This window comes from Chamaea fasciata, unplaced genomic scaffold (genome assembly GCF_029207755.1).
Source record: "Chamaea fasciata isolate MVZ Bird 193981 ecotype frontalis unplaced genomic scaffold, bChaFas1.0.hap1 SCAF_11, whole genome shotgun sequence".
NCBI classification, from domain to species: Eukaryota; Metazoa; Chordata; class Aves; order Passeriformes; family Sylviidae; genus Chamaea; species Chamaea fasciata.
This window is the reverse complement of record NW_027094096.1, coordinates 19,934,977-19,956,922: the sequence shown is the minus strand read 5'-3', so window position 1 is coordinate 19,956,922 and position 21,946 is coordinate 19,934,977. Positions and strand designations below refer to the sequence as shown.

Genomic DNA, 21,946 nt, shown 5'->3' with positions numbered 1-21,946 from the left:
GCCCGGCTCCATTTCGCGACCTGCCCGCGCTCAAGATGGCGCCCGCCGCCCTCCGCCCGCACTCAACATGGCGGTGCCGGGGCGGGCGCGGAGCGGGCTCATGGGAGGAGGAAGGGGAAGTGACGCCCCCCCCCGTCCCGTCCGCGGCGGTGACGGGCACGGCCGGGGCCAGCGGGGCTCCCTGAGGGACAGGGGCCGGCACCGGGAGCTCCGTGAGAGACTCGGGGGGAGCGGGGGCTCAGTGAGGGACCGGGGCTGTGCCAGGGCACCGTGAGAGACCGGGGCGAGCGGGGGTTTCGTAAGGGACCGGCGTTGAGTCGGGGTTCCCTCCGGGGCCGAGGCACAGCTCCGCGGAGACTGGGGCTGAGCCGGGGCTCCGTGCGGCACCGGGGCTGAGCCACGGGTCCGTGAGAGAGCGCGGCTGAGTGAGGCACCATGAGGGACCGCGGCCGCCTCGGCCTGAGCCCGCCGAGCCGGGGCTCCGGCAGCGAGCGGGGCCCGTCCTCGCCGCCCCGCGGGCGGTGCGGAGGCGGGAGCCGTGTTTGATGAGGGCAAAGCCTCGTGTTTCCGGGACACAAAGCACCAGATCGGTTCGAACCTCACGCTGAGTTTCGGCAGCCGCTCTTGGCGCGTGTGGTGAGGAGATCAGAGTAAACAGCGCAAACTGAGCTTACTGCCCTCAGGAGTTGAGAGCTTTGGTTTGGGGCTTCGGGCGTTTTTGTTTTGTTTTTTAATGTCTGTGTGAGCAGTGTATGAGTTTTAATTAGCTGGGCGTACCGAGTGTTTGGTCACTTTATGCACCTTTCCTTGCAGCTGCAGCATGGCAGAAGCCTCTGTCTCTCCACTGAAGCACTTTGTGCAGGCCAAAAAGACCATCACTGCCATCTTCGACCAGCTGCTCGACTATGTCAGTGAGGGAGCAGCCTTTGTGGAAGGTGAGCTTTCCCCTCAATCACCGGAGCGTTGTCCTTTGTTTTGAGTGTGGTTTGCAACAGCATAATGTACCTTATCTTATCTGTTACTGTGCTGTTTATATAAACATGCACCTTTAGAAATAGTCACATTTTTCATTTGACACTAGGGGGGTTTTTTTCAGCTTGTGCTGGAAGGAATGCCTGGCATGGCTACATACCTGAAAAGCTGATTAGGTCACTTGGACTGGCAGCCTGCTCTCCTTTCCACGAGGGCAGAAGCTTAACCACCCTGGTCCTGTAGTTCTGTGGCAGTTTCTTTTGCCCGGAAGGAAGGACAAACAGATTCTCCCATTTTTCAGCTGAAAGGTGCATCAGTGACGCAATGCAGGGAACCACTGGTCACACCCTCGGAAGTTTTAGCAGCGTGGGGACATGTGTGGCCACACAGAGTTGGTTGCTCATCATCCATCCCAGTGGGCTCTGCAGGGGGAAGACAGCCCAGCTTAGCTGCATCCATGAGAGGTCCTGGCTTTCCTTTCTGAAGGAAACAGGTGTCCCAAGGAGCTGGGCAAGTGAGCCCATCAGGCTGTGTTCACAGGGTTAGAGGATCAGTGGTTGCATTGGCAATTGATCTGAAGTGATTCATGTCGTGATTTCACCAGTGCTTGTGACAGCTGTCAAATGATAAGGGCTGGTATCAGTGTCTGTGGTGGAGTTTTGCTTGTTTGGTTTAACCACTGTAATTAAAATTTGCACTTGGCACGTTAAGTACTCAGTACATGTTGTGTATCACAGAACACATTCTCTGTATGTGATTGCTTTTTTGTTTCTCCTCTCTGTGTGTAGCCACATACAAGAACCCAGAGCTTGATCAGATAGCAACAGAAGATGAACTAGCAAAAATAAAAGCATATAAAAAGAAGCTGGCAGTCATTGGAGAGGTGCTTTCACGGAGACACATGAAAGTGGCATTTTTTGGCAGGTAATGAACGAAATTACCAGTACTTAATTTATTCTCTCTCTCTCTTTTTTTTTTTTTTTTTTTTTTTTTTTTTTTTTTTTTTTTTTTTTTTAAACTTAGGAAAGTTGGAGATTGTCGTGTACTCCAGAATGGCTTTTTTGGGTTTTTTTAGGCTGGTGGTTTTGTTTATTTAATATATTATTTTTGTTCTGGACTGTTCCTGCTGAGGACTTTTTTTTTTGTATTTGATCAGAAGTGCTGAAGAACTAAACTTGGATCTGATCATATTTCTGTCTATAAGCAGCTGAAGAGAAACACAGATGGTTGCCTGGTTGGTTGTGACATCAGTTTGACAGATCTGTGTGATGATTTTAAGGATAGCAGTAACAATGTGCTCTGCTAGTCCACTTTGCTTCAGGGAAATTGATTTTTCTGTGCTTACATTTAAACACACAGTTACATATTTTTGGAGTGTGAATCTTCATGGTTCTAAAAATTCTGTAATAGTATTGGAAAAAATGTGCACAATGGTGATCTTGCCTTCATTTTGCTAAAAGTAGTTTAGTAATTTAAAGAAAAACTATAAAAAGTTCTGGAATAAGGAAATCAGCTATCTCTCAGCCTTGAAAATTAAAAGTTGAATACAAGCTGTGATTGTGATAAAAATTTCCCTTTTGCAAAGGGAAAAAGTTCTGAGCAGGAAAAAGAGAACTCAGTTCTCCCTCTGGCATTTTGAATAAATTTGTGAACTGTTATACAGTGAGCACTGAACTTTTTCTGGAAGTAGCCCAAAAACGAGTTACAGTCTGTGTAACTTCATGCTGTTGTGTAATAGTTAAACGTCAAATATTTATGGGTGAGGGGTAGAGGGTCTGTGCAAAGTAGGACACTGCTTTGTCCTACTTCAGGGACTTCAGGTTGTTGCAGAAGGTGGAGTTAGTGACCAATTCTTGTGAATTAGCTCTCCGAACTCTCTCCTGGCTGCAGCTTTTTACCCAAACCAGCTCTGTGGGGCTCATGGGCTCCAGTTCTGCACAAAGGTGTGCCTGATGCTGCTGTGCTCTGCTCAAAGTGCTTTTGTTTTCTGTCCCTCCAGAACAAGCAGTGGGAAAAGTTCAGTCATTAATGCAATGCTGTGGGATAAGGTACTGCCCAGTGGGATTGGCCATACAACAAACTGCTTCCTCAGTGTGGAAGGGACTGATGGAGATAAGGCTTATCTTATGACGGAAGGATCAGATGAAAAGAAGAGTGTCAAGGTACATTTCTTGGATGACTTCATGCTAGTTTTCACAGGAATTGTTTCTCAAAGGGTCTCTTTTTTAACAGCAGTTTCAAGTGCAACAGAAGTATAAGGATCACTCATTCTGCATTTTTAAGATCTTTTTTAGGAGGGAAGAAGGAACTGATGAAAATGGTCTGCTCTGCAGTTTTTCTTGGCTGTTCCAGAGAAACAACTAATGTGTGTCTCATTGTAGCATAGCGTGTGCTGAATGATTTATTTTTATGCGACTATGTCCTGTTACTGATTAAGGATTTGGAATGTGCCCTTCATTTGGACTTAGGGTGTTCGTCTTATTGAACTGCTTACACTGGTATGTTACATCTCTGAGGCAAATTCATGATGATGCTCCATAGCACATAGTCCAGCCCTGTAGGGAACATTTGTGCCTCAAAAGAAACTCTTGTCTGAGTTTCAAGGCACAGCTTGTTCTTTAGATACTGGTGAGTTGAAGAGCTTTAAAAAAAAATCACAGCTGTTGACCAGAACAAAGTATGAACTCTGTTACCCTCCTCAAGACAGATCCTGTCCAAGTTTGCTTGGGAACTGAATTAGAGTGGCCTACAGACTTGTTTGAGGTGCATATTCACGTTTGTCTTCTCTTTAATGCTCTCTCTAGACAGTCAATCAGCTGGCTCATGCCCTTCACATGGATAAAGATTTGAAGGCTGGCTGTCTCGTCCATGTCTTTTGGCCCAAGTCAAAGTGTGCCCTTCTGAGAGATGATCTGGTTATAGTGGACAGGTATCTCTTCTGTTTTAGTAGATCTTTTTCTTAAGGATATTAGCCATTGCAATGTTTAGAAAAGAGATTGGTTTAGATTCAAAATTCTTGAAAGGCTTTTTTGTTTGCAAGGACGGAGTTTGTTCTTTTGTATGTACTGCTTGTCATCACCCTCCTGGTTCTGCCCTTGTAGCATTTGGAACAGACAAGTGTCTTGTGACTGAGCTGAAAAAGGGAATAGCTTTTGGCTGAGGATACTCTAAAACAAACAGTATGGAAGTGTGAAGAGGATTGGTGCAGCAACAACCTTTTGCCCATTTCCTTTCTTGAAACGCTTCAGACTGATCATGTGGAGTATAAACAACATGGAGTTCATTTTTAAAAGCTTCTGATAAGAGTTGCAGTGCCTACCTGCCAACATAATGGTGACCTCAAAATGCAGTTGAGACTGTGTCAGCTGTGTGTGCCCTGTGTTAGGCTGACACTTCCTGTGTGTTGATGTGTTTAAAGAATTCTGGAAGTGGTTGCTTGTCCACGCCAAATGCTCTTATATCTGGCCACTGCATTGTAACCTGGTAGTAGCTTTTCAAACCTTCAGGTGATTTGTACCTGACATGTGAATCAATACTGAATTTGAGAGTAATTCACACAGGTGTCAGTGAATTTTTAAGTATGATTTCTTCAAGAAAACAGCACTCAGTGTGTATTCTAATGAATTGCAGTGGTTTTTGTTCCATCTCTGTCTTGTACTTTGAAATCACTGGGAGTTTGTTACTGTTTTCTTGGGTGCATGATTTTGGATCTGCGCAGCCTCTGTTGCTAAAGAAAGAAAGTAAAGGGAAAGGGAAAGAGCATATTTTCTGAGAGAGCAGGTACTTGAAAAGAGCAGATCATCCTTTTACTGTTAAACTGAGAAAATCTGAACCAGCAATAATCTAGGTGTTGCAAACATGACTAAATGCTCATATTCCACTTGATTTTTTTTTAAAAAGCATATAGCACTACAGTTTTAATTTTGTTTTGGTTTCTTCTTAAATCTGTGCACAGCTTGCATAGCATATTGCTTTAAACTTGGACTTTATTAATGAAAAAGTTATTTTATGAACTGTGATCTCTTCTGATTAAAATTAGGATCTGAGGAGGGGAACCACTGTGTGGGGCTCTCTGGGTTTCTGATGGCCTGCCTGTCACTTCACTTGGCAATTAATTGTATGTGCATACTTACTAATCAGAAATTGCATTTTGGAATGAGTAGGTAGCCTAATGATCAAGTGACTGATAAATTCTAGATGGTAATTGGCTTGTGCAATGTTTACCTTCAGTTTGAAGTAAGCTTCAGCTTCAAGATACAAACCTCTGTAAGTTCTTGCAAGGCCCGTAGGCATTTCCACTCTATTTTTATCAGTTTATAAAAATCAACTACTTCTTTGCTGTGTAAATAAGAGTTTGTGGTTTTTATTGTCGACAGCCCTGGCACAGATGTCACTACAGAGCTGGACAGCTGGATTGACAAGTTCTGCTTAGATGCTGATGTGTTTGTTTTGGTTGCCAATTCTGAATCAACTCTCATGAACACGGTATGATGTGCAATGATTTCATGCTACTTATTCATTTAAATATTCAGCAGTTCCACAACTAGAATAGCTGAGACCTTTACAGAAGGTGAATCACTGCACTTAGATCTTGTGAATCGGATTTGGTGGTGGGAGGCAAGAAATAATGTATATCCCTCACTAGGAAAAGGAGAAGGACATTTAAATTTCTTACTGGCTTGGCTTTCTCTGCCTTGAGCATCATAATTGTCCTTTCCAGTTCATTTGTCTTTTTGATAAATGGGTGACAGAGTGCTTGTCTTGCCTTGCAATTTGTTGGTGTTTGTTACCTGAAAACACTTGTATTATCACAGAAACTGTGGAGTAATTTTGTAGTGATCTCCAGTTTTGACTAAACTAAGCATTGTGGATGCTGAGCATAAAAGGTTTCTGAATTGTTGCAAGTGTGACTACCTGAATACAGAGTAATGCTACTGAGAAAATTCTTGATTTTTATTAAGCCTATTGCAGACAAATAATACGGTCTGGTTGTTCTGAACATAGTTCTGACCTGAAAGGTCTGAACTTTCTTTCTGTCGAGACAATTTTTAATACAATAAAGAACTGAGAGTGCAAAGACAGTATTTCTTTTCATTCTAGCAGATTAGAATAGTTTGGCAGAAGGCTGAGGAAGAATATAAGTTTAAAAACATTGCATTTCATCTTCTGAGCTGAGTCCACAAAGTGTCAAATACAAGAGATGTAATTCAGAAGGAAAAAAAAATTCTTAAAGCATTCAAGGCAAAGAGGATTTGGCACCACTGTGGCCAGACCTTCTCTATTATGTCACATGAGTGACATTTTTAGTTTTTTTAATATGGACAGAATCTGTAAGTTGTTTACGTTATGTGTATAACACGGTTGTTGGGCTATTTTAATTAAAGGAAAAAGAAAAATTATTTCAGTGAAGATCTCATTGCTATATAGATAACTTAAGTTATCCTGCAGATAAAGCTTTTGACAACTATGTTCTCATCCTCCTTAAGCATTGTTTTTGCCTCTTACCATAGCAGCCTTGAGAATACTTGGCATTATTCTGCCACTCTACCAGAGATTTTTTTTTAGTGAAAATGTGATTCTTCTACTATTCCCTCATAAATTCTCCTCAGACAAAATCCTGATTTCTGCAGCAGTGATCTGGTTTGCACATGCTTGTTCTCAGCTGATGGAGAGCAGTGGATCCCCAGTGCTGTGTGCAGGATGTTTCGTGGTGTCCTGCTGCAATCTGGGAAAGTTTATGGCAGCCCAGACATCTCTTGTGTTTCAGCTTTGCTGCTTGGGGACTCACTCCATCACCACTTACCCATTACCACTCTGTAAACAGCAATAATGGGTGGTAGGTGCAGGCAGGAGACCTAAATACGCCTAATTTTGTTAAATTAAGACATTCATCAGTGACTTTTTTTTGCTATGTCTCAACCATACCTCCTCATGCAGGAAATGTTCCTTCTCTGTAGTTCAAGCTGATGTTGCCTAGCTGAAGAATAATTAGATGAGGTATTTATTATCTGGATATAAATCCAGATTTTACAGGTTAGGGGGAGCATCTTGGTGCTTCAGATAAGGGAGACTTCATTGTTTTAGTCAGGCATCAGTGTTTTTTGAACTATTTTTGGAAGTTTTCTTAGTTTGTATTTTTACCAATTTTTAAAGAGTTGTATTGTCTTTGACTTGTAGCACTGGCATCAGTTTTAAGACATTTGATGACTTTTGAACTACCCCAAGCCTGTTATGTGCTGAACACCTGTGGGTTTTAATACCAATGAATTCTTTATAATAATCTTTTAAAAAGCTGCGTAAATTTCAGAATCTGTTAGAGAATGCTTAGCTCTGATTTGGGTGTCTAGGGAACTTTCTGTTTGTGCTTTAATTTTTAGGAGAAACATTTTTTCCATAAAGTGAACGAACGACTTTCCAAGCCAAACATCTTCATCCTTAATAATAGATGGGATGCCTCTGCATCAGAACCAGAATACATGGAAGATGTGAGTGAATTGATAGCTCTTACATGGGTTGACAATTAATATGTGTTAATATGGAAACACCAGCTTTGTCTTATTAATAAAAGGCTAAGTTACATGGTCAGAAAATGGAAATAACCTATTCCTCGTTATGACCAAAAAGCAACTTGAAATTCAAATGACAATATATGCAGGCAAGTAGTAAAATGGGAGACTACTTTAGCACCTTTTTCCTCCACAGTTAAGCTTGGGTTTTAATCTGATTTGTATTACCTTTTGTTTCTGCAGTGATAGTGCAGCCTGAGGGCACAGTTCATACATTTATACGTGCATGCAGAAGCTTGGAAAGTGCAGCATTAGATGGGAACAGTTTGGATCTTCAGACAGTGAGAATCATTTCTCCATGTATGGGGAATGACGGGTTTACCCCAGTAACTGCCTGAGATCTCTGGCCTACGTAAATACAGTTGTAGGAGAAAGTATTGTTGTGCCCAGGTCTGTTCAAAGGAGTAAAAACAGCTGCTGCCTGTAGGGTTGGCAGGCATCTGCTGTCAGAGGGGTGACTGCTGTTGTGAGGTGTTGCTGGCTCAGTTTCATGAGCTTTTCCCCTCTCCCGCAGGTGCGCCGGCAGCACATGGAGCGCTGCCTCACCTTCCTGGTCGATGAGCTCAAAGTTATTGATCCTGTGGAAGCCAGGAACCGCATCTTCTTCGTCTCAGCTAAAGAAGTTCTGAGTGCCAGGAGACAAAAGGCCCAAGGAATGCCAGAGGGTGGTGTGTAGGAATTCCTGCTTCTCCTCAAATACAGAAAAACACTATAAAACCCCATCAATGTATTTAAGATGCGGTCCCTGCTCTGAGGTACTGCTGTCTTCCTTATGGTCTGTTGTTTCACAGGTGGAGCACTTGCTGAAGGGTTTCAGACAAGATTCCAGGAATTTCAACACTTTGAGCAGATATTTGAGGTATTTATGATGGGCTCTTTAGACTATCTGTTTTTTATTGTAGAGGTAGCTTTTTCTTATGCTTAGCTTAATTATACTGAGCATTACCATACTAGCAAGTGGAGGAGTGTAAGGTATTTAAACCATCTGCAGCTTTGCCTTTTCTGTGGATTCTGTTCAAACCTCCTCACCTTGAGTAGCAGATGTTGAAAAGGAGAATTATATCAGGGAAGGAAGGAACCAAAACTCTTAGCTCATGTTTTGAGATCTTAAGATCAATATAGTCTATGTAAGAAGAAATTATGGTCTTGAAACATCTGTATCATTTACAGCCATGTGCTGGTGAATGTTTGCAGTAAGAAATTCAGTTTCATCAATGTAAATCTAAGAATTTGCTTTCATTTCTAAAGCCAGAGTTTTGAATCTATCACCATTATGTACCTCTTAGCTCTGTTACTCTGAGTATTAACACTTTCCTTGTGTCCTTTGTACTGTACAGAATCCACCCTTCCACTTCAGTTTAGCCATTTTCATGGTTGGAGTTCAGGGTTTCTACAGAAGTAGGACTGGCTAGACTGAGTGGTTTCTTTGTGATAGGATCCATTTGAGTTACTGAATTTGATAACTTTTATTAACTAAAGCAATTCTTGGATATCTTAAGGAGGCCTCTTGGGTATCCCTCAGTGGTTTTGTATATGAGTGTTTTAAAAAAAAACAAACTTCCTCTGAAAAGTATTTGTTCTTGCATTACAACACACTCATTTAACCTTAGCAAAGCTGAATTATGTAGTGATGTGTGTATATCAGAGAGGTTTTAAAATAATAGCTTGATACGGTCTTGCATGAGGAAGAAAATGTCAGACTAAATGTAATCCTTATCCACACTCATATGAGAGGTGGCTGAAGTGTTGAAATGGTGGGTTCAGGGCACTGGCAAGGCCTGGCTCCATCAGACATGACATTTCTTGTGTCACTAGCTCTAGTCAAACGTGCATGCTTTTTGCAATTTTCATCCTCAGAACCGTAGTAGGAAACTCTGAGCCAGCAGGAAGAAGGTGAAAATCGAGCTTCTAAATCAGTTTTTGTTCTTTATTGGATTTTGCCATCTGCTGTACCCAAAGCTTGTTTGACAAAATTTCTTATAATTACAGTTAGGCACTCAGTGCTTAGAATATTACAATATGAAGATGGATGATGAACTTATTAAATGATGTGATGCTGTGAGTGCTCAGCACATCTGTAAATGAGATGTCACAGGCTGAAGTTGGCCACCACAATGAGAAATACCTGTCACAGGATCACAACCATGACAAGTTTGTGGGGGAGGCTGGGACAAGGAACAATTCTGTGACAGCACTGCATGGCCTTATTTCTACATTTTTTCTTCTTTCACAATGGGTTACGTTTGCTGCACACCTGACTCCAACAGTGAGAGTGGATTCTGTAGTGTTTTTCCCTGCTCAGCTGTGTTTCATCCTAAAGTCATTATTAATGGCTTGGAATAGGGGTGTGATCCCATCATTTAAAGAGAATGACAACTGTGCTGAATTAAGATTGCCAAAGCAATTTAAATTTTGAGTGCTTGCTGTTGCAGCCTCTGTCACATTCAGGTTTTTTGGCGGTTTCCTAAGTTACAGTGGCAGTTTTTGTGCTTTTAAAGCAAGGCTGAGACTGAAATGATTTACCAGGTCTGAAGTCTTCAGACCTAATACTCGAATTACTGTCACCTGAGCTGATAAAGTTGCTGCCATCAGCATACTGTTGTCATCAGTTCTGCTTGCCAGCTCTAGGCTCTGTATTAATGAGGAATCTCAGACTGCAGGGAGAGCTTTCTGTTGAAATCCTCGCTGATACTGTGCCTTGTGCACTGCCAGACCAAACTCAGATGCTGAATACAGCTGAAGCCCTTCTGCCTAAAGCACTTGCAGTTACTCTGTTTCCTGACACAGGAGCTGCAAGTCCCGGCAGCTTGGATTACATTCCAGTGTGTGAAAAGGAAGGGATGAGAGCACAGATGCTTCTGTCTGTCCTCATCAAACACTGATTCCTCCCCTGCCTCAGTCTGTCTTGCCTTTAGCTCCTTGTCCTGTGCAGGTGCCCTCCTCAGACTTCCCAAACACTTCTCACTTTTCTGTCCATTTCACATCTCCCAGTAATCTGTCACCTCCCAGACCTGTCCACATGTGCCTTGCTCCCCCTGGCTGTATCTGCTGGGTTTGCTCCTCCTGGATTCTCTTTACCCTGCTTTTGTCTTCACTAAAATTGGACAGCTTTTCCCTCTTCTCCATATGGGCTGAGAAGAGGAACTGTTACTTCTCCAGTACTTCCACATTCCTGATTTTAGTATCAGTTCCCTGATAGGAAAGCCTGTTTAATCCTGGACTGATATGAGCTCAGTATAGATAGAATCTTTGAAAAAAATAATCTCGGAGCAACCCACCAGTGCTAGTTACTTGTGGTATAAGAAAAAATTGGACTATTTTTGAAAGGCTTGTAAGATTTATATAGACTTTTGTGTGAGGGCAAAAATCATTCCAAAACTAGATAAAACATGTTTGTCTGCAAAGCACAGGGTGGTTGAAGTTGTTAAAAAAAAAAAAATGGTGCAGGCATTACTAGAAACACTTGTAAGCAGTGGGGGAATTAAGATTTTAGAGATTCATGTAGTAGCTTTAAAAAGTGATGCTACTGTGTATGTCAGCTGTATTGCAACAAAGGAAAGGAGAGAGACAGTCTTAAAGCATTGAATTCTTCGATCAGTTCTGAATTTTTATATTGGGGAATAATAGAAAGTAGTCAGTGTATTTGCTGGAATTTTACAGTGAGGTACAGCACAGAAATGCCTGGACCGTGCACTGTGTATCCTGCCTAGAGAATTCCTACATAAAACCAAGCCCACTATGCCTTAGATTGGGATGCTTCTCCAGTTTCTCAAAAATAGAAGTAGTGTGGGAAGCAGTGGAGGAGGGAGGCAGGGTGGAAGAGTACTCCTGGCTGTAGAGGGCAGTGAAGGCAGAGCAGGAATGAGGCAGCTGCTGCAGAGCCCTTCCCCAGCGCTGCCTGGGGATGGAATTGGGAACAGGCCGGGCACTTAACAACCGTCCTGTGCTGCTGGCGGTGGGCTGGAAGGTGCCTGCTTTTGGTTAGACTGAAACAGTTTATTGGTTTCAGTAAATACTTACTACAGACTAACAGCAAAACTGCTGCTGTCCCCCTCTTATCTTTCTCCATTGTTTAACTAACCTTTGTGTTTTTCCTAGTGCTCTAACTTGGATTTTCTGATTGTGTTGTGAGTGATTGTCATCCTTTTATCTGCCACATACTAACGTTGGGAAGACTCTGCTCTGTGCCTAGTCTAGCTCTTACAATGTGCTGATATTTAAGAAACTCTGGCCTTTCATTGCTGATTTCTAGATCTGCTTCGTCGAGGAACAGGGACTGTTTTACCCATTTTGTTTATTTTGTTTTCATCTATTATTTTTAGATAGCTGAAATTGTAATTACAGCATATGCTAAGGTCATAGGCAAGTCTTCTAAAAGCAATTTAAACCTGTGCCATGAAAGGTGAATCCGCAGATGGAGAGCAATTTAAAAATCCGATCAGGCTTGTTTAAGGAAATCAGCTGCTCATTTTCTTACCCTCAAATACAAGAGCTCTTCAGTCACTGTCCTGTATTTCTGAATTGCTGTTCAGTATTTAAGATTGATTAGAAATTGTATTGTTAGAGCATTTTCTACTTACTCATTTAATGCTTCAATAATATTCAAACAAGCTGATATTTTAAGGACTACTTAACATTTGCTTATCCTGTGAGAAAAGCCTTGTTTCTTACTCCTAATTGAGTATTTTGTTTCTGGATGGTCGGTATTGACATGAGAATGTCAAATTTTATTGACAGAATTGCCTCTTGAAAGTAAGACTGTGTAGTGCACCGAAGAAAACTGAAGCCAGGCCATATTGCTAGCATTCATATTTGACATTTGTAATTCCAAATAGATGGCTTTGAAAATTTCCTGAAGAGATAGATTTATCTTATGTATTCATCCAAGTTTTCTTTTTTTTCTTTTTTTTTTTTTTTTTTTTTTTTACATTATTCATTTATTTTAAAAGAATGAAAACCTATGCACATTACTGTGAATGGACAGGAAAGCAGATTTGCTGCTATAGACTCTTTTGAGATTTCAGTTTCTGTTGTCTTTTAATTTCTCTATGCTTTCTCCCTTTTTACTTCCCACTGGTTTAAGTTCATGGTAAAATTGGCAGCATGTGCTTTCTGACAGTGAAATTCCTGGTTGTGTTGGCATGGAATTGCAGTAATGTGTTGTGGCTTGGGCCCCTCGCAGGAGTGTATCTCGCAGTCAGCCGTGAAAACCAAGTTTGAACAGCACACTATCAGAGCTAAACAGATAATAGATACTGTGAAAAACATAATGGACACCATAAACGTGGCAGCAGCAGAGAAAAGGTAGGTGGGTGGGAGGGCTGGTCGGATTTGGTTTGTCCAGATCATCTGAGGAGCCAGTTCTGTGCTGGTGATTTTCTTGGGCCATTATGGACTTTAAAATTCACTTTTTCTGATTGGTAAGGAACAGACAGTTTCCCTGGTGTGTCAATAAGTCAATCTTACCATTGTTCCCTTGCCCACTCAGTTGTGTTCTTGGTCTGTGGCTTCTGTACAGGGATCTTGGTTTAACTGGTGTTCTTCATTACTGACTTGCAATCCGTGTGTTTTCAAACTTTTTTTTTTCAGAAATATTTAAAATGTTAAGTTTTTCTAGTGGTATCCAGCATTTCAGAGGTGATGTTTATGCCTGCTCTACTTCCATTAACAATTACAGTGAAGAAAAAAAAAGGAAGTATGTAGATGCTTTAATTTGCAAGTGATTAGAACACTGTAAGGAATGAGATGAGCCCAAGCTAACAGAAGCTTGGCCTCTGGCCCTTTCCAGATTGCATCCTTAAATATCATTATTCTCTCTTCACTCGTGTAATCCTTTAGTGCTAATGATAGCAGCTCATCTGCTGTGTCTGGTAGCTTCATGTACCCTTTGAGGTTTGCGTATGTGTGCGGTTTTTCCTCACTTTTGTTGCCACCTTGTGTCTCTTGTACACAGTGAACTTGCTGTCACGATTAATCCTTCCCATCCATCTCCTTCCTGCCTGTCAATAATGTGTCTGTGTTTCGACAGACTTCTCTGTGCTGTCAAACGCACTCACCCCCCTGAACATGTCAGTTTTTACAGACTGCCTGTTTACATACTGACTTGTCTCACATTGTCAGATCCCATGAAAACATGCTGTGAAATGTTGGAAAATATTCTAATAGTCTACCTCTCTCTGTCAGTTGACTTAACCAAAATGTCTGTGATGACACCTCTTAGTCTGAATTGCTATTTATTGTTTCTGCTGGCCCTTCAAGATAAAATTGCTCCAGGTTTTTGGGAATTTTTGGGGGGAATTTAGGTGATAGGTCAAGGAATTCTAAAGAGGCTTGTTTGTGACAAGGTTGATTTCTGCCCCGGCCCCTTTGCTTTGCAGGGTCATCAGACTCACATCACTGTTCAGGAGTGGTTGATGTTGTTTGTGAGCAGCAGTTTGATCAGATTTACCTTTTTTTTTTTTTAAATCGGGGTAGACAAGCTACTAAAGGCCTCCAATTCCCCACACCTTTTTTAGTTGATAACAATTCAGACTTGAAATGCTGGTTTTGAGTTGTGTTTGCCCAGCGCAGCCTTTGAATGCTAGTGCACATGGGGCTGCCATGTACAGCCCTCGTGCCTCTGCTTTGGGCAGCCAGTGTCACTTGGCATTCCCCCAGGCTGCTCAGAAGCCAGCAGCAGGATGCTCCATGCCTGTTTAAGGGCCTGTTTCTTTCCTGGGGGAATACATGGTGGTGATGGTGGTTTCCTTTCTGCTGGGGTAGAGTCCATTCCATGGAAGAGCGAGAAGATCAGAAGGACAGGCTGGACTTTGTTCGGAATCAGCTGAACATTTTGACAGAAGACACCAAGGAAAAAATCAGACGAGTTACTGAGGAAGTCGAAAACAAAGTAAGTCAAGGCAGTGGGAACAACCTCCAAATCCAAGTGTTGCCTCCTCTCTCAGGCAGCTCCTTTTGGAGCCCACCCATCTCAGGAAATAATGTTTGAAGTGTCAGAATGTTCCTTTTTCAATACAAAAAAAATCGCCCAAAAGCTTAAAATGGCAATCTTTCCTGACTGTCAAGTGATGGAATGATTTCTTGGGACAGTTCATGCAGTAGTCTGTTCTCACTCTGTCTGGAAAAGGTGGCAGAAACATTTTATGTATTTCCTGTGTTCTTCCAGGTCTCCTCTGCCATGACTGATGAGATCTGCCGGCTTTCAGTTCTAGTTGATGAATTTTATTCTGATTTTCACCCTTCTCCTCAAGTACTGAAGCTCTATAAGACAGTAAGTTTTTTGAATGGTTTGAAGCCAGACTCCTTGTCTTTCCCTTTATTTCTACTTCTGTATTTTTATAACTTGCCTAGATTTTATGTGACTTTGTCTGAACATTGCAGGATTTTTGCTTGCTGGCATGTGCATATCTCTACCCAAAACTGAAAAAGGTTGAAAATATTTTCTGCTTTGTTTTTAGAAAGAAATTAATTTTTTTCAGCATCTTTTTAGTAGTAGAGTGTTTTCTAATTCCAAGTCTTCACTTCCTGTAAATAAGACTTAACATAAATAATTTTCACTACTCCTAAAATCAAATAAATCCAAAAATAAAATGAACTTGCAAAGACCAAACACTTCTAATAAAAACTGGTTTGGGTTTTTTTAACTTTCATAAATATCTCCTCAAACTTAGTGCTTTAAATTAAAGCACATATACCTGTGTTTGCCTCTTGTGCTCAGACTTTGCTGATAGTGATGACTGCCACAGCTTCCCCTTGGAGTCACAGAATGTTCTGATTCGGAAGGGACCCACAAGGATCACAGTGTCCAACTCTTAAGCAAATGGCTCATACAGGGATCAAAACCACAATTTTGGTGTTAACAGCACCATGCTCCAGCCAGCTGAGCTCATCTCAAGCTGTTCCAGCCAGGCTGATCCCAACTCCTGGCTGGGAGTGCTGCATTTGCAGGACAATCTGTGCTGTTTCACCTCAACAGAGTATCTGACCTGTGGGAGTTGGTGGGCTGGGTTTATCCCTGTGCAGAGCAGTGGAATTGGCTCCCATCAAATGATACAGTAAGGGGTTTGCAAGGCAGTAGGTTTGCTTTTCATTGTCACAGGTTATTGAAAGTCCTATGAAAGTCTTCTTATGCATTTTAATGTTTACAGTCCTAGGGAAATCTTTCCTGTGTCACTTTAGTTAGGTTTTCAGTCCCAGTTAAAAAGCGTGTTATTTCCATGGAAACATGCTTTTCTTCCCACTGTAAATAACAGTGCTTAGTGTGTAACATATTCCTGCTCCATATCATGTAACTGGTTGGCTAAACACAAATTGATGAGCTTGTGTTCTTTATAACACTTCAGGAGCTGAACAAGCACATAGAAGACGGTTTGGGAAAGAACCTGGCTGAGCGCTGCTCCAGTGAAGTCAACCAGTCAATGCACCAGTCCCAGCAGGAGATGATTGGTAGGAGGAGGGAGGAGGAATGTGAACACATTTAAAGGAGGACAATCTAAGAAAATTCAGTTTTTAAAGAATTTTCTTCCTGATCATGTTTAACATTGATGCTATAAAGGATAAAGGAAAAACTATGATAGACCAGGACTGAGTGTTTAGCTCAGTCCCCTGTTCCTGATACTAACCAATAACAGATGCTGGGGGAGAAGAATAATGAACCAGGGTAAATACAGCAATCCCTCTCCATTTTAGGGACTTCTGAGCTGATACACTGCATCTGGATTAATGGCTTAAGCAAGTAGTAATGGACCTGTCCTCTGAAAACGAATCTAATCCTTTTATAAACCCATTTAAAATTTGGCTTCCACAAGAGAGACACCATATACAGTAATTAATAGAAAATGTTTCTGCAGTATAATGCTCTTCCTAGGTCCCTCCAGGCCCAGAATGCAAAACAGTTCATTTCACAAAGGATTTGTGCACTCCCCCCCCCCTTTTTTTTTTTTTTTTTTAAATAAGTAGTAAGTTTATTGCACATCCATCTCTATTAGTCTGTTCCTGGTAATAAAAGATTCAGAGCACAATCATGAAATTATGTGAACCCCTCTGTCCTCCTATGTAATAAAATTGTCTTTTCTGTGTGGCAGAAGTACTGCCACAGTACTGATGGATAAATCAATTTTTTTTCTTACTCCATCCCTATCTTTTGACCATTGATAGAGATCTTTCAGTTAATTTGAGTCTTTTTTTTTCCAGCAGTGCTTCCTTGGTGAGTTGATTTTCATGACTGTTTTCTTGTATAAGAGCAGTAAATTCTGTGCTCTGTTAGGGTCAATCCTGCTGAAATGCCACTGATTTTACAAGTAAATAAATAAATAATGAGCTGGTCAGTATAGATTCCCTAAATTGACAAAGCTGGTCAGCAGTGCAGAGATACTGCTTGTGAATATGCTCTTCTTCTAATATTAACTCATCTTTACTATTTGTTCTTATTTCTAGAAAATCTGAAACCATTGTTGCCTTCTAGTGTTCAGGATCAGCTCCACTTGCTAATTCCATGCAGGAAGTTCGACCTTAGCTATGATCTAAACTGTCATAGCCTGTGTGCAGATTTTCAAGAGGATATCATGTTCCACTTTTCTTTGGGATGGACTTCTCTTGTAAACCGTTTCTTGGGTCCTAAACAAGCTCAGAAAGTTCTCCTGGGATTAGCAGATCCAAACATACATGTGAGTCCTTCAGAGCCTGGGCTGCCTTGTTTTACCTTGATGAGAATATATTGACTTTTACTCTGTGCCAGTGCTATTTACACGCTTCCTGCTGCCTTTCCCTAGATCCATTGTGTGAAATATTTGTGGCAAGGGGTTGTTTTTATTGGATTATATTCAGGTTAGAATGGAACTAAAACCTTCTTTTAAAGTTGGTTTTCCTTTGGATTGAAGCCATTGAGTAGCCTATTCCATTTGTAACATTTGAACCCTTAGGTTGGTACCAACCCTACACAGACCCTCCTTCTCTGTTGGAGGAACTGTCGAAGCCTCCAGTGCTCCTCAGGAGTCTTGTTCAGATCTCTCTGCTGAAGGCTTTCTTTCAAGTCAAATCAAAGCCTGAATATATGAAAATAAACCCCAGCTGTGTAGTTCCTTAATGCTTCTGACTGAGGCTGCCGTGTTCCCATGTTGTAGATCCCTCGTCCTTTAGCCAGCACCCCGTCAGCCGCCAGCCTTCCCGGCAGCACTCCCGACAGCGCGGCCCAGGACGACTTCATGGTTCCCTTGGTGCTGGGTCTGGCCTCGCTGACATCCCGGACCTCCATGGGCATCATCGTTGCTGGCGGAGTGGCAAGTAGCACTGGCAACACTCCCTTCCCTGCTGGAAGGGATGGCAGAGGCTGAGCTGCTCTGTCCTGTCTGGGGTGTGACACAGAGTGTGCCATGGGCCAGATGAGCACGTGCAGTGCCCTGGATACCCACAGTCAGCTCATAGTGAGAAACCAGGCTAATCACTGTGAGGATAGCTGGGCATATTGTCTGTGCCATAAATCTGTGTTCAATGCCTGAATTAAATGGTGATCTGATGGTACCTCCTTCAGTTTGAAAGAGCAGCAAGGCTTCTGTAACCTGCACATTCTCTCTGCCACTGGGGACCAGCTCCTGTGAATGTAGCTGTCATAATATGGAAAACATTTATTTTCTTAAGCCCAGTGAAAGGGCTGTGGAGATGATTTTTTAAAAATGGGTGGAATTAACTTTTATTCTGTAGGGCGACTTATTTAAGCTAATGAAGATCTTGTTTTTCAGATTTGGAAAACCGTAGGCTGGAAACTGATCTCCATCTCGCTGAGCATGTACGGGCTGCTGTACCTGTATGAGAGGCTGACGTGGACCACCCGGGCCAAGGAAAGAGCCTTCAAGCAGCAGTTTGTCAACTATGCCACCGAGAAGCTGCAGATGATTGTCAGCCTCACCAGCGCCAACTGCAGCCACCAGGTGCAGCAGTAAGTGTCACACGGGCTGGCCCCTCTCTGGGACAGGCCATTGTCACCTGCCCTGCATGATGGCAACTCTGGTGTCCCTTGGGAGGGGGTTTGAAGAGAGTTTAAAATGCCCACCTGAAAAGGCCAATACCCGCATCCCTGTGTGGCTGTGTGTGGTGCTCTGAAGATGGTGATGTAGAGACGTGAGAGGTTCTTCTAGTGGAGGCTGAGCTGCACTGCCCTTGGAGTCCCTGGAAGGATGAGCAGAGCCTCTGCCCCAGGGGCTGCTCTGGGCAAGTTCTGAGCAGCCAATCCTGTCTCTTGTGCACTGCAGGAGATGAACTTTGTTAGCCTTACTCTATTCCCTGAGCTACACAGGAGAGTGTTCTGCACCCTGGGGGCTAGAGGGCGCATTAGCAGCCCTAATTCTCTGAAATAATAATTCAATCAAAACACATGGTTTCAAGAAGCAGCTAAGGAAGACAATCAGCGAGACATTACTTAGCAGAGACAGGTGGGAAAGTGTTTTGGAAAGAGGAAACAAAGAAATGGAATGGTAGAAAGTTAAGCTGCAGTAGAAGAAAGAGATCTGTCCCTGTGTCCAGCAGCTCTGTGGGAACATGGAAGAGCTGCACTCAAATAAGTGCTCCAGTAGAGAGGAAAGGATGCTTTGTCTTCTGAATGAGAGCTTGGGTGCTGGGCTCAGGCTGGTGACTGGGTTTGTTTTCCCTTTGTGTGAGGAGGAGTCTTGGAACAGGTTGGGAGCACGTGGCTAAGGAGGGATGTAGGATGGGGCAGGCCTGGAGCACTCCTCACCCTGCACAGGGCTCCTGCTCCTGTGAGCAGGGCACTGAGTGTGGCACAGGGTGCCGAGCTTGGCAGTGTGGGGCTGCTCTGGCGCCTCCTGCTACAGCCAGAGCCCCTTCTCAGACTTGGAGCTGTTAATGTTCTATTAAAATGGCCAGGCACAATGTAGGCATAGACTGAGGTGCATCTGGTGTGTTAAGGGTTTATTTTTTAATTTAAAAAGCACCCAGATTCTCTTGCTTTCTGCTATTCTGTAATCCCATAACAGCTGGAGGTTTGTACACTGTGTTCTGCACACTGCAATACCATGAGATTTTATTTCTTACTATTTTTTCTTTAGCGTAAACTTCTGTAAATGATGATTATAAACTTCTTTTCACTTTAGGGAAATGGCCACTACATTTGCTCGGCTCTGTCAGCAGGTGGATATTACTGAGAAAAATCTGGAAAAAGAAATAGCTAGGCTTTCCAAAGAAATAGATCAGCTGGAGAACATACAGAGCAGCTCCAAGCAGCTGAGGTAAGTCGTGGTGTGACTGGCCACAAGCATCTCTTAGCCCTGCTGACTTCAGAGTGATCAGTGCTTGCTGTTACTCTGGAGTTGAACTGGGTTAGTTCAGGTGCAGAAGGGGATGCAAAGAAACCCTGAACAGCTCTGGGTAAGTTAAATAAATACATGCTGATGCCTTAGTGAATCAGCTAACCTCCAAAAACATTATTTCTTAGATCATCTTTACCCTCATGTGGGAGACAGGCCTTGGACCAGAATTTTAGTTTCCTCTTGGTAGCTTGAGGGTGGCACCTTCGCAAAGCCCCCTCCCCAGAGCAGAGCAGGAGAGCAGCTGTGCTGTGCTGAGTCACCCAGTGCAGTGGTAGGTGTTTGCAGAGGAGGAACTTCCAGCAGTTGGTTCAGGGATTTGGAAGCAGCCTCGGCTGTAGTTTCCACTTCCTTCCACCTGCTGAAAGGCTGCCCTGGCTCTGGGCTGCTGATTCCTGGCCTGGGACATCCACCACCACTGGCAGGTAAACATCTGCCCCCACACCCCCCTTCTGAAAACCTGCATTGACGTTTTGTTAGTGCTGGGGTGTCAGTAGAGGAATAGAAATGAAGCACTGATGTGGATCCTGCCTTTGGGATGTTCAGGCACTGAAGTAAATCCATTGCTTTTGTTTGTTTTACAGAAACAAAGCCATCCACCTTGAGAACGAACTAGATCGCTTCACGAAACAGTTTCTTCAAAAGAGTAAATAAAACATCATTGTGAACCTTCCTGGTGCTCCTTTGTAGGGCAAAGTAGAAATTTTACAGGTGACACTTCTATTCTGTGGAGTCACTTGAAATTATTTATATTTTTAATATTACTCTGTTGACAGTTGTAAAGCTTGGACAGTTGGATGGTGAACCAAACTGAAGAGCTGTGATATTCTTGAGTGTTATGTTCGTTTTGCAGATTTTGGGTTAAAAATTGCCTTTAAACACTAAATTTTTTTGAGCACTTGACAAAACCCCAAATCCTCACTGGTTTTCATGAGTATGTAGCAGTGGCAAGTCTCACTTCCTGGCATCCAGGACCTTAGGCGTGGAAAGAGCTTAACCCGGTCTCCTGCTTTACTGCTTAGGAATTGTCCAGGGATGGAGGGTGCTGGTTTTGCATGTGGGTGTGATTTTGTTTAGTGAAGTACAAACTGGCATGGGAAAGGACTCTTGAGATGTTTGGAAAGCAGGTGCCAGTGTGTTGGGCAGCAGTTCCCCTTGAAAGGGCAGCAAAAGATGAGGGTGAGCTGCACTAAGGACATGCAGTGGCTCAAGGCTCCTCTGGCAGAGATTACATGAAAGTGAACCCATTTCCCGCAGTTGGTAGAGCAGTGCAGTGTTCCTTTGCCTGTGAGCACAGGGCCAGAGCCATGGTCAGGGGAGCTCAGGTGTGTGCCAGGCACAGCAGGGTTTGCTGGGATGGTCTGGGCAGGAGTGGTGCAGGCTGGGTTGGGAAGCTCAGGGTGCCAGGAGGGACCTGGAGCTCCTGCTGCTGCATCCAGGGAGCAGGAAATGGTGAAACCCCATCTCCCTGCCCAGTCCCCCTGCTGTAGAACAGGTCTCCTCTAGGTCAGACTCCGGGCACCTTTGCCTTTGCTCACCTCCAGCAAAGCCTCTTTAGAAACCACCTGCTGTTGCTGTCTGCAGTCATTCAACATGTACTTTTTCCTAACTAGACTTTTTAAAATGATTTTACAAGAAAAGCCTTTTCAGAGTATTTATATATTTTTATGGCAGTGTTAACATTGGCTAAGTTAGATTGAGCTCTAAGGTATAGGAGTTTGCTATTTTCCAGTAACTAAACGCTGTCTCATCAGGAAACAGGTGTAAGATGTAATGCTGAAGGTGTTGAAGGAAGACACCACCAGTGTGTTCAGGTGTTTGTTCTGACTGTGCATGGGGAGTCCTGGGGGTTTGAGGGAACCTGTGGCATCCACCCCGCAGTAACAGCCCAGCCTTGCTGTTGGTGGGGGCACAGCTGTGTATCAATGCTCTGTTTGTGGAGCATTTGTATTGACATTGTATCAAGATAAAACTTGCAATGCATGTGTTCTACAGTTATTTATTAAAAAAAAGTCCTACCCCTGTGCTCTAGTAAGTTCTTTGGCAGCTCTGTCCCCGGTGGGGACCTGCACGTCGCTCCCACAGGTAACG

At 43.0% G+C, this 21,946-nt stretch overlaps 1 protein-coding gene across 1 annotated transcript; it reads left to right on the top strand.

The window, feature by feature from the left end:
- Positions 1 to 125: 125 nt before the first annotated feature.
- On the top strand, positions 126 to 21,879 carry MFN1 (mitofusin 1). Its single transcript, XM_066193558.1, has 18 exons — positions 126 to 212; positions 814 to 935; positions 1,761 to 1,896; positions 2,972 to 3,134; positions 3,777 to 3,901; positions 5,349 to 5,457; positions 7,350 to 7,457; positions 8,053 to 8,206; positions 8,330 to 8,397; positions 12,721 to 12,842; positions 14,301 to 14,427; positions 14,704 to 14,808; positions 15,881 to 15,983; positions 16,974 to 17,203; positions 17,660 to 17,815; positions 18,275 to 18,471; positions 19,643 to 19,777; positions 20,440 to 21,879. The coding sequence occupies exons 2-18, from the start codon at positions 821 to 823 to the stop codon at positions 20,507 to 20,509; spliced, it is 2,223 nt and encodes a 740-aa protein (XP_066049655.1). The 5' UTR covers positions 126 to 212; positions 814 to 820; the 3' UTR covers positions 20,510 to 21,879.
- Positions 21,880 to 21,946: the final 67 nt, after the last annotated feature.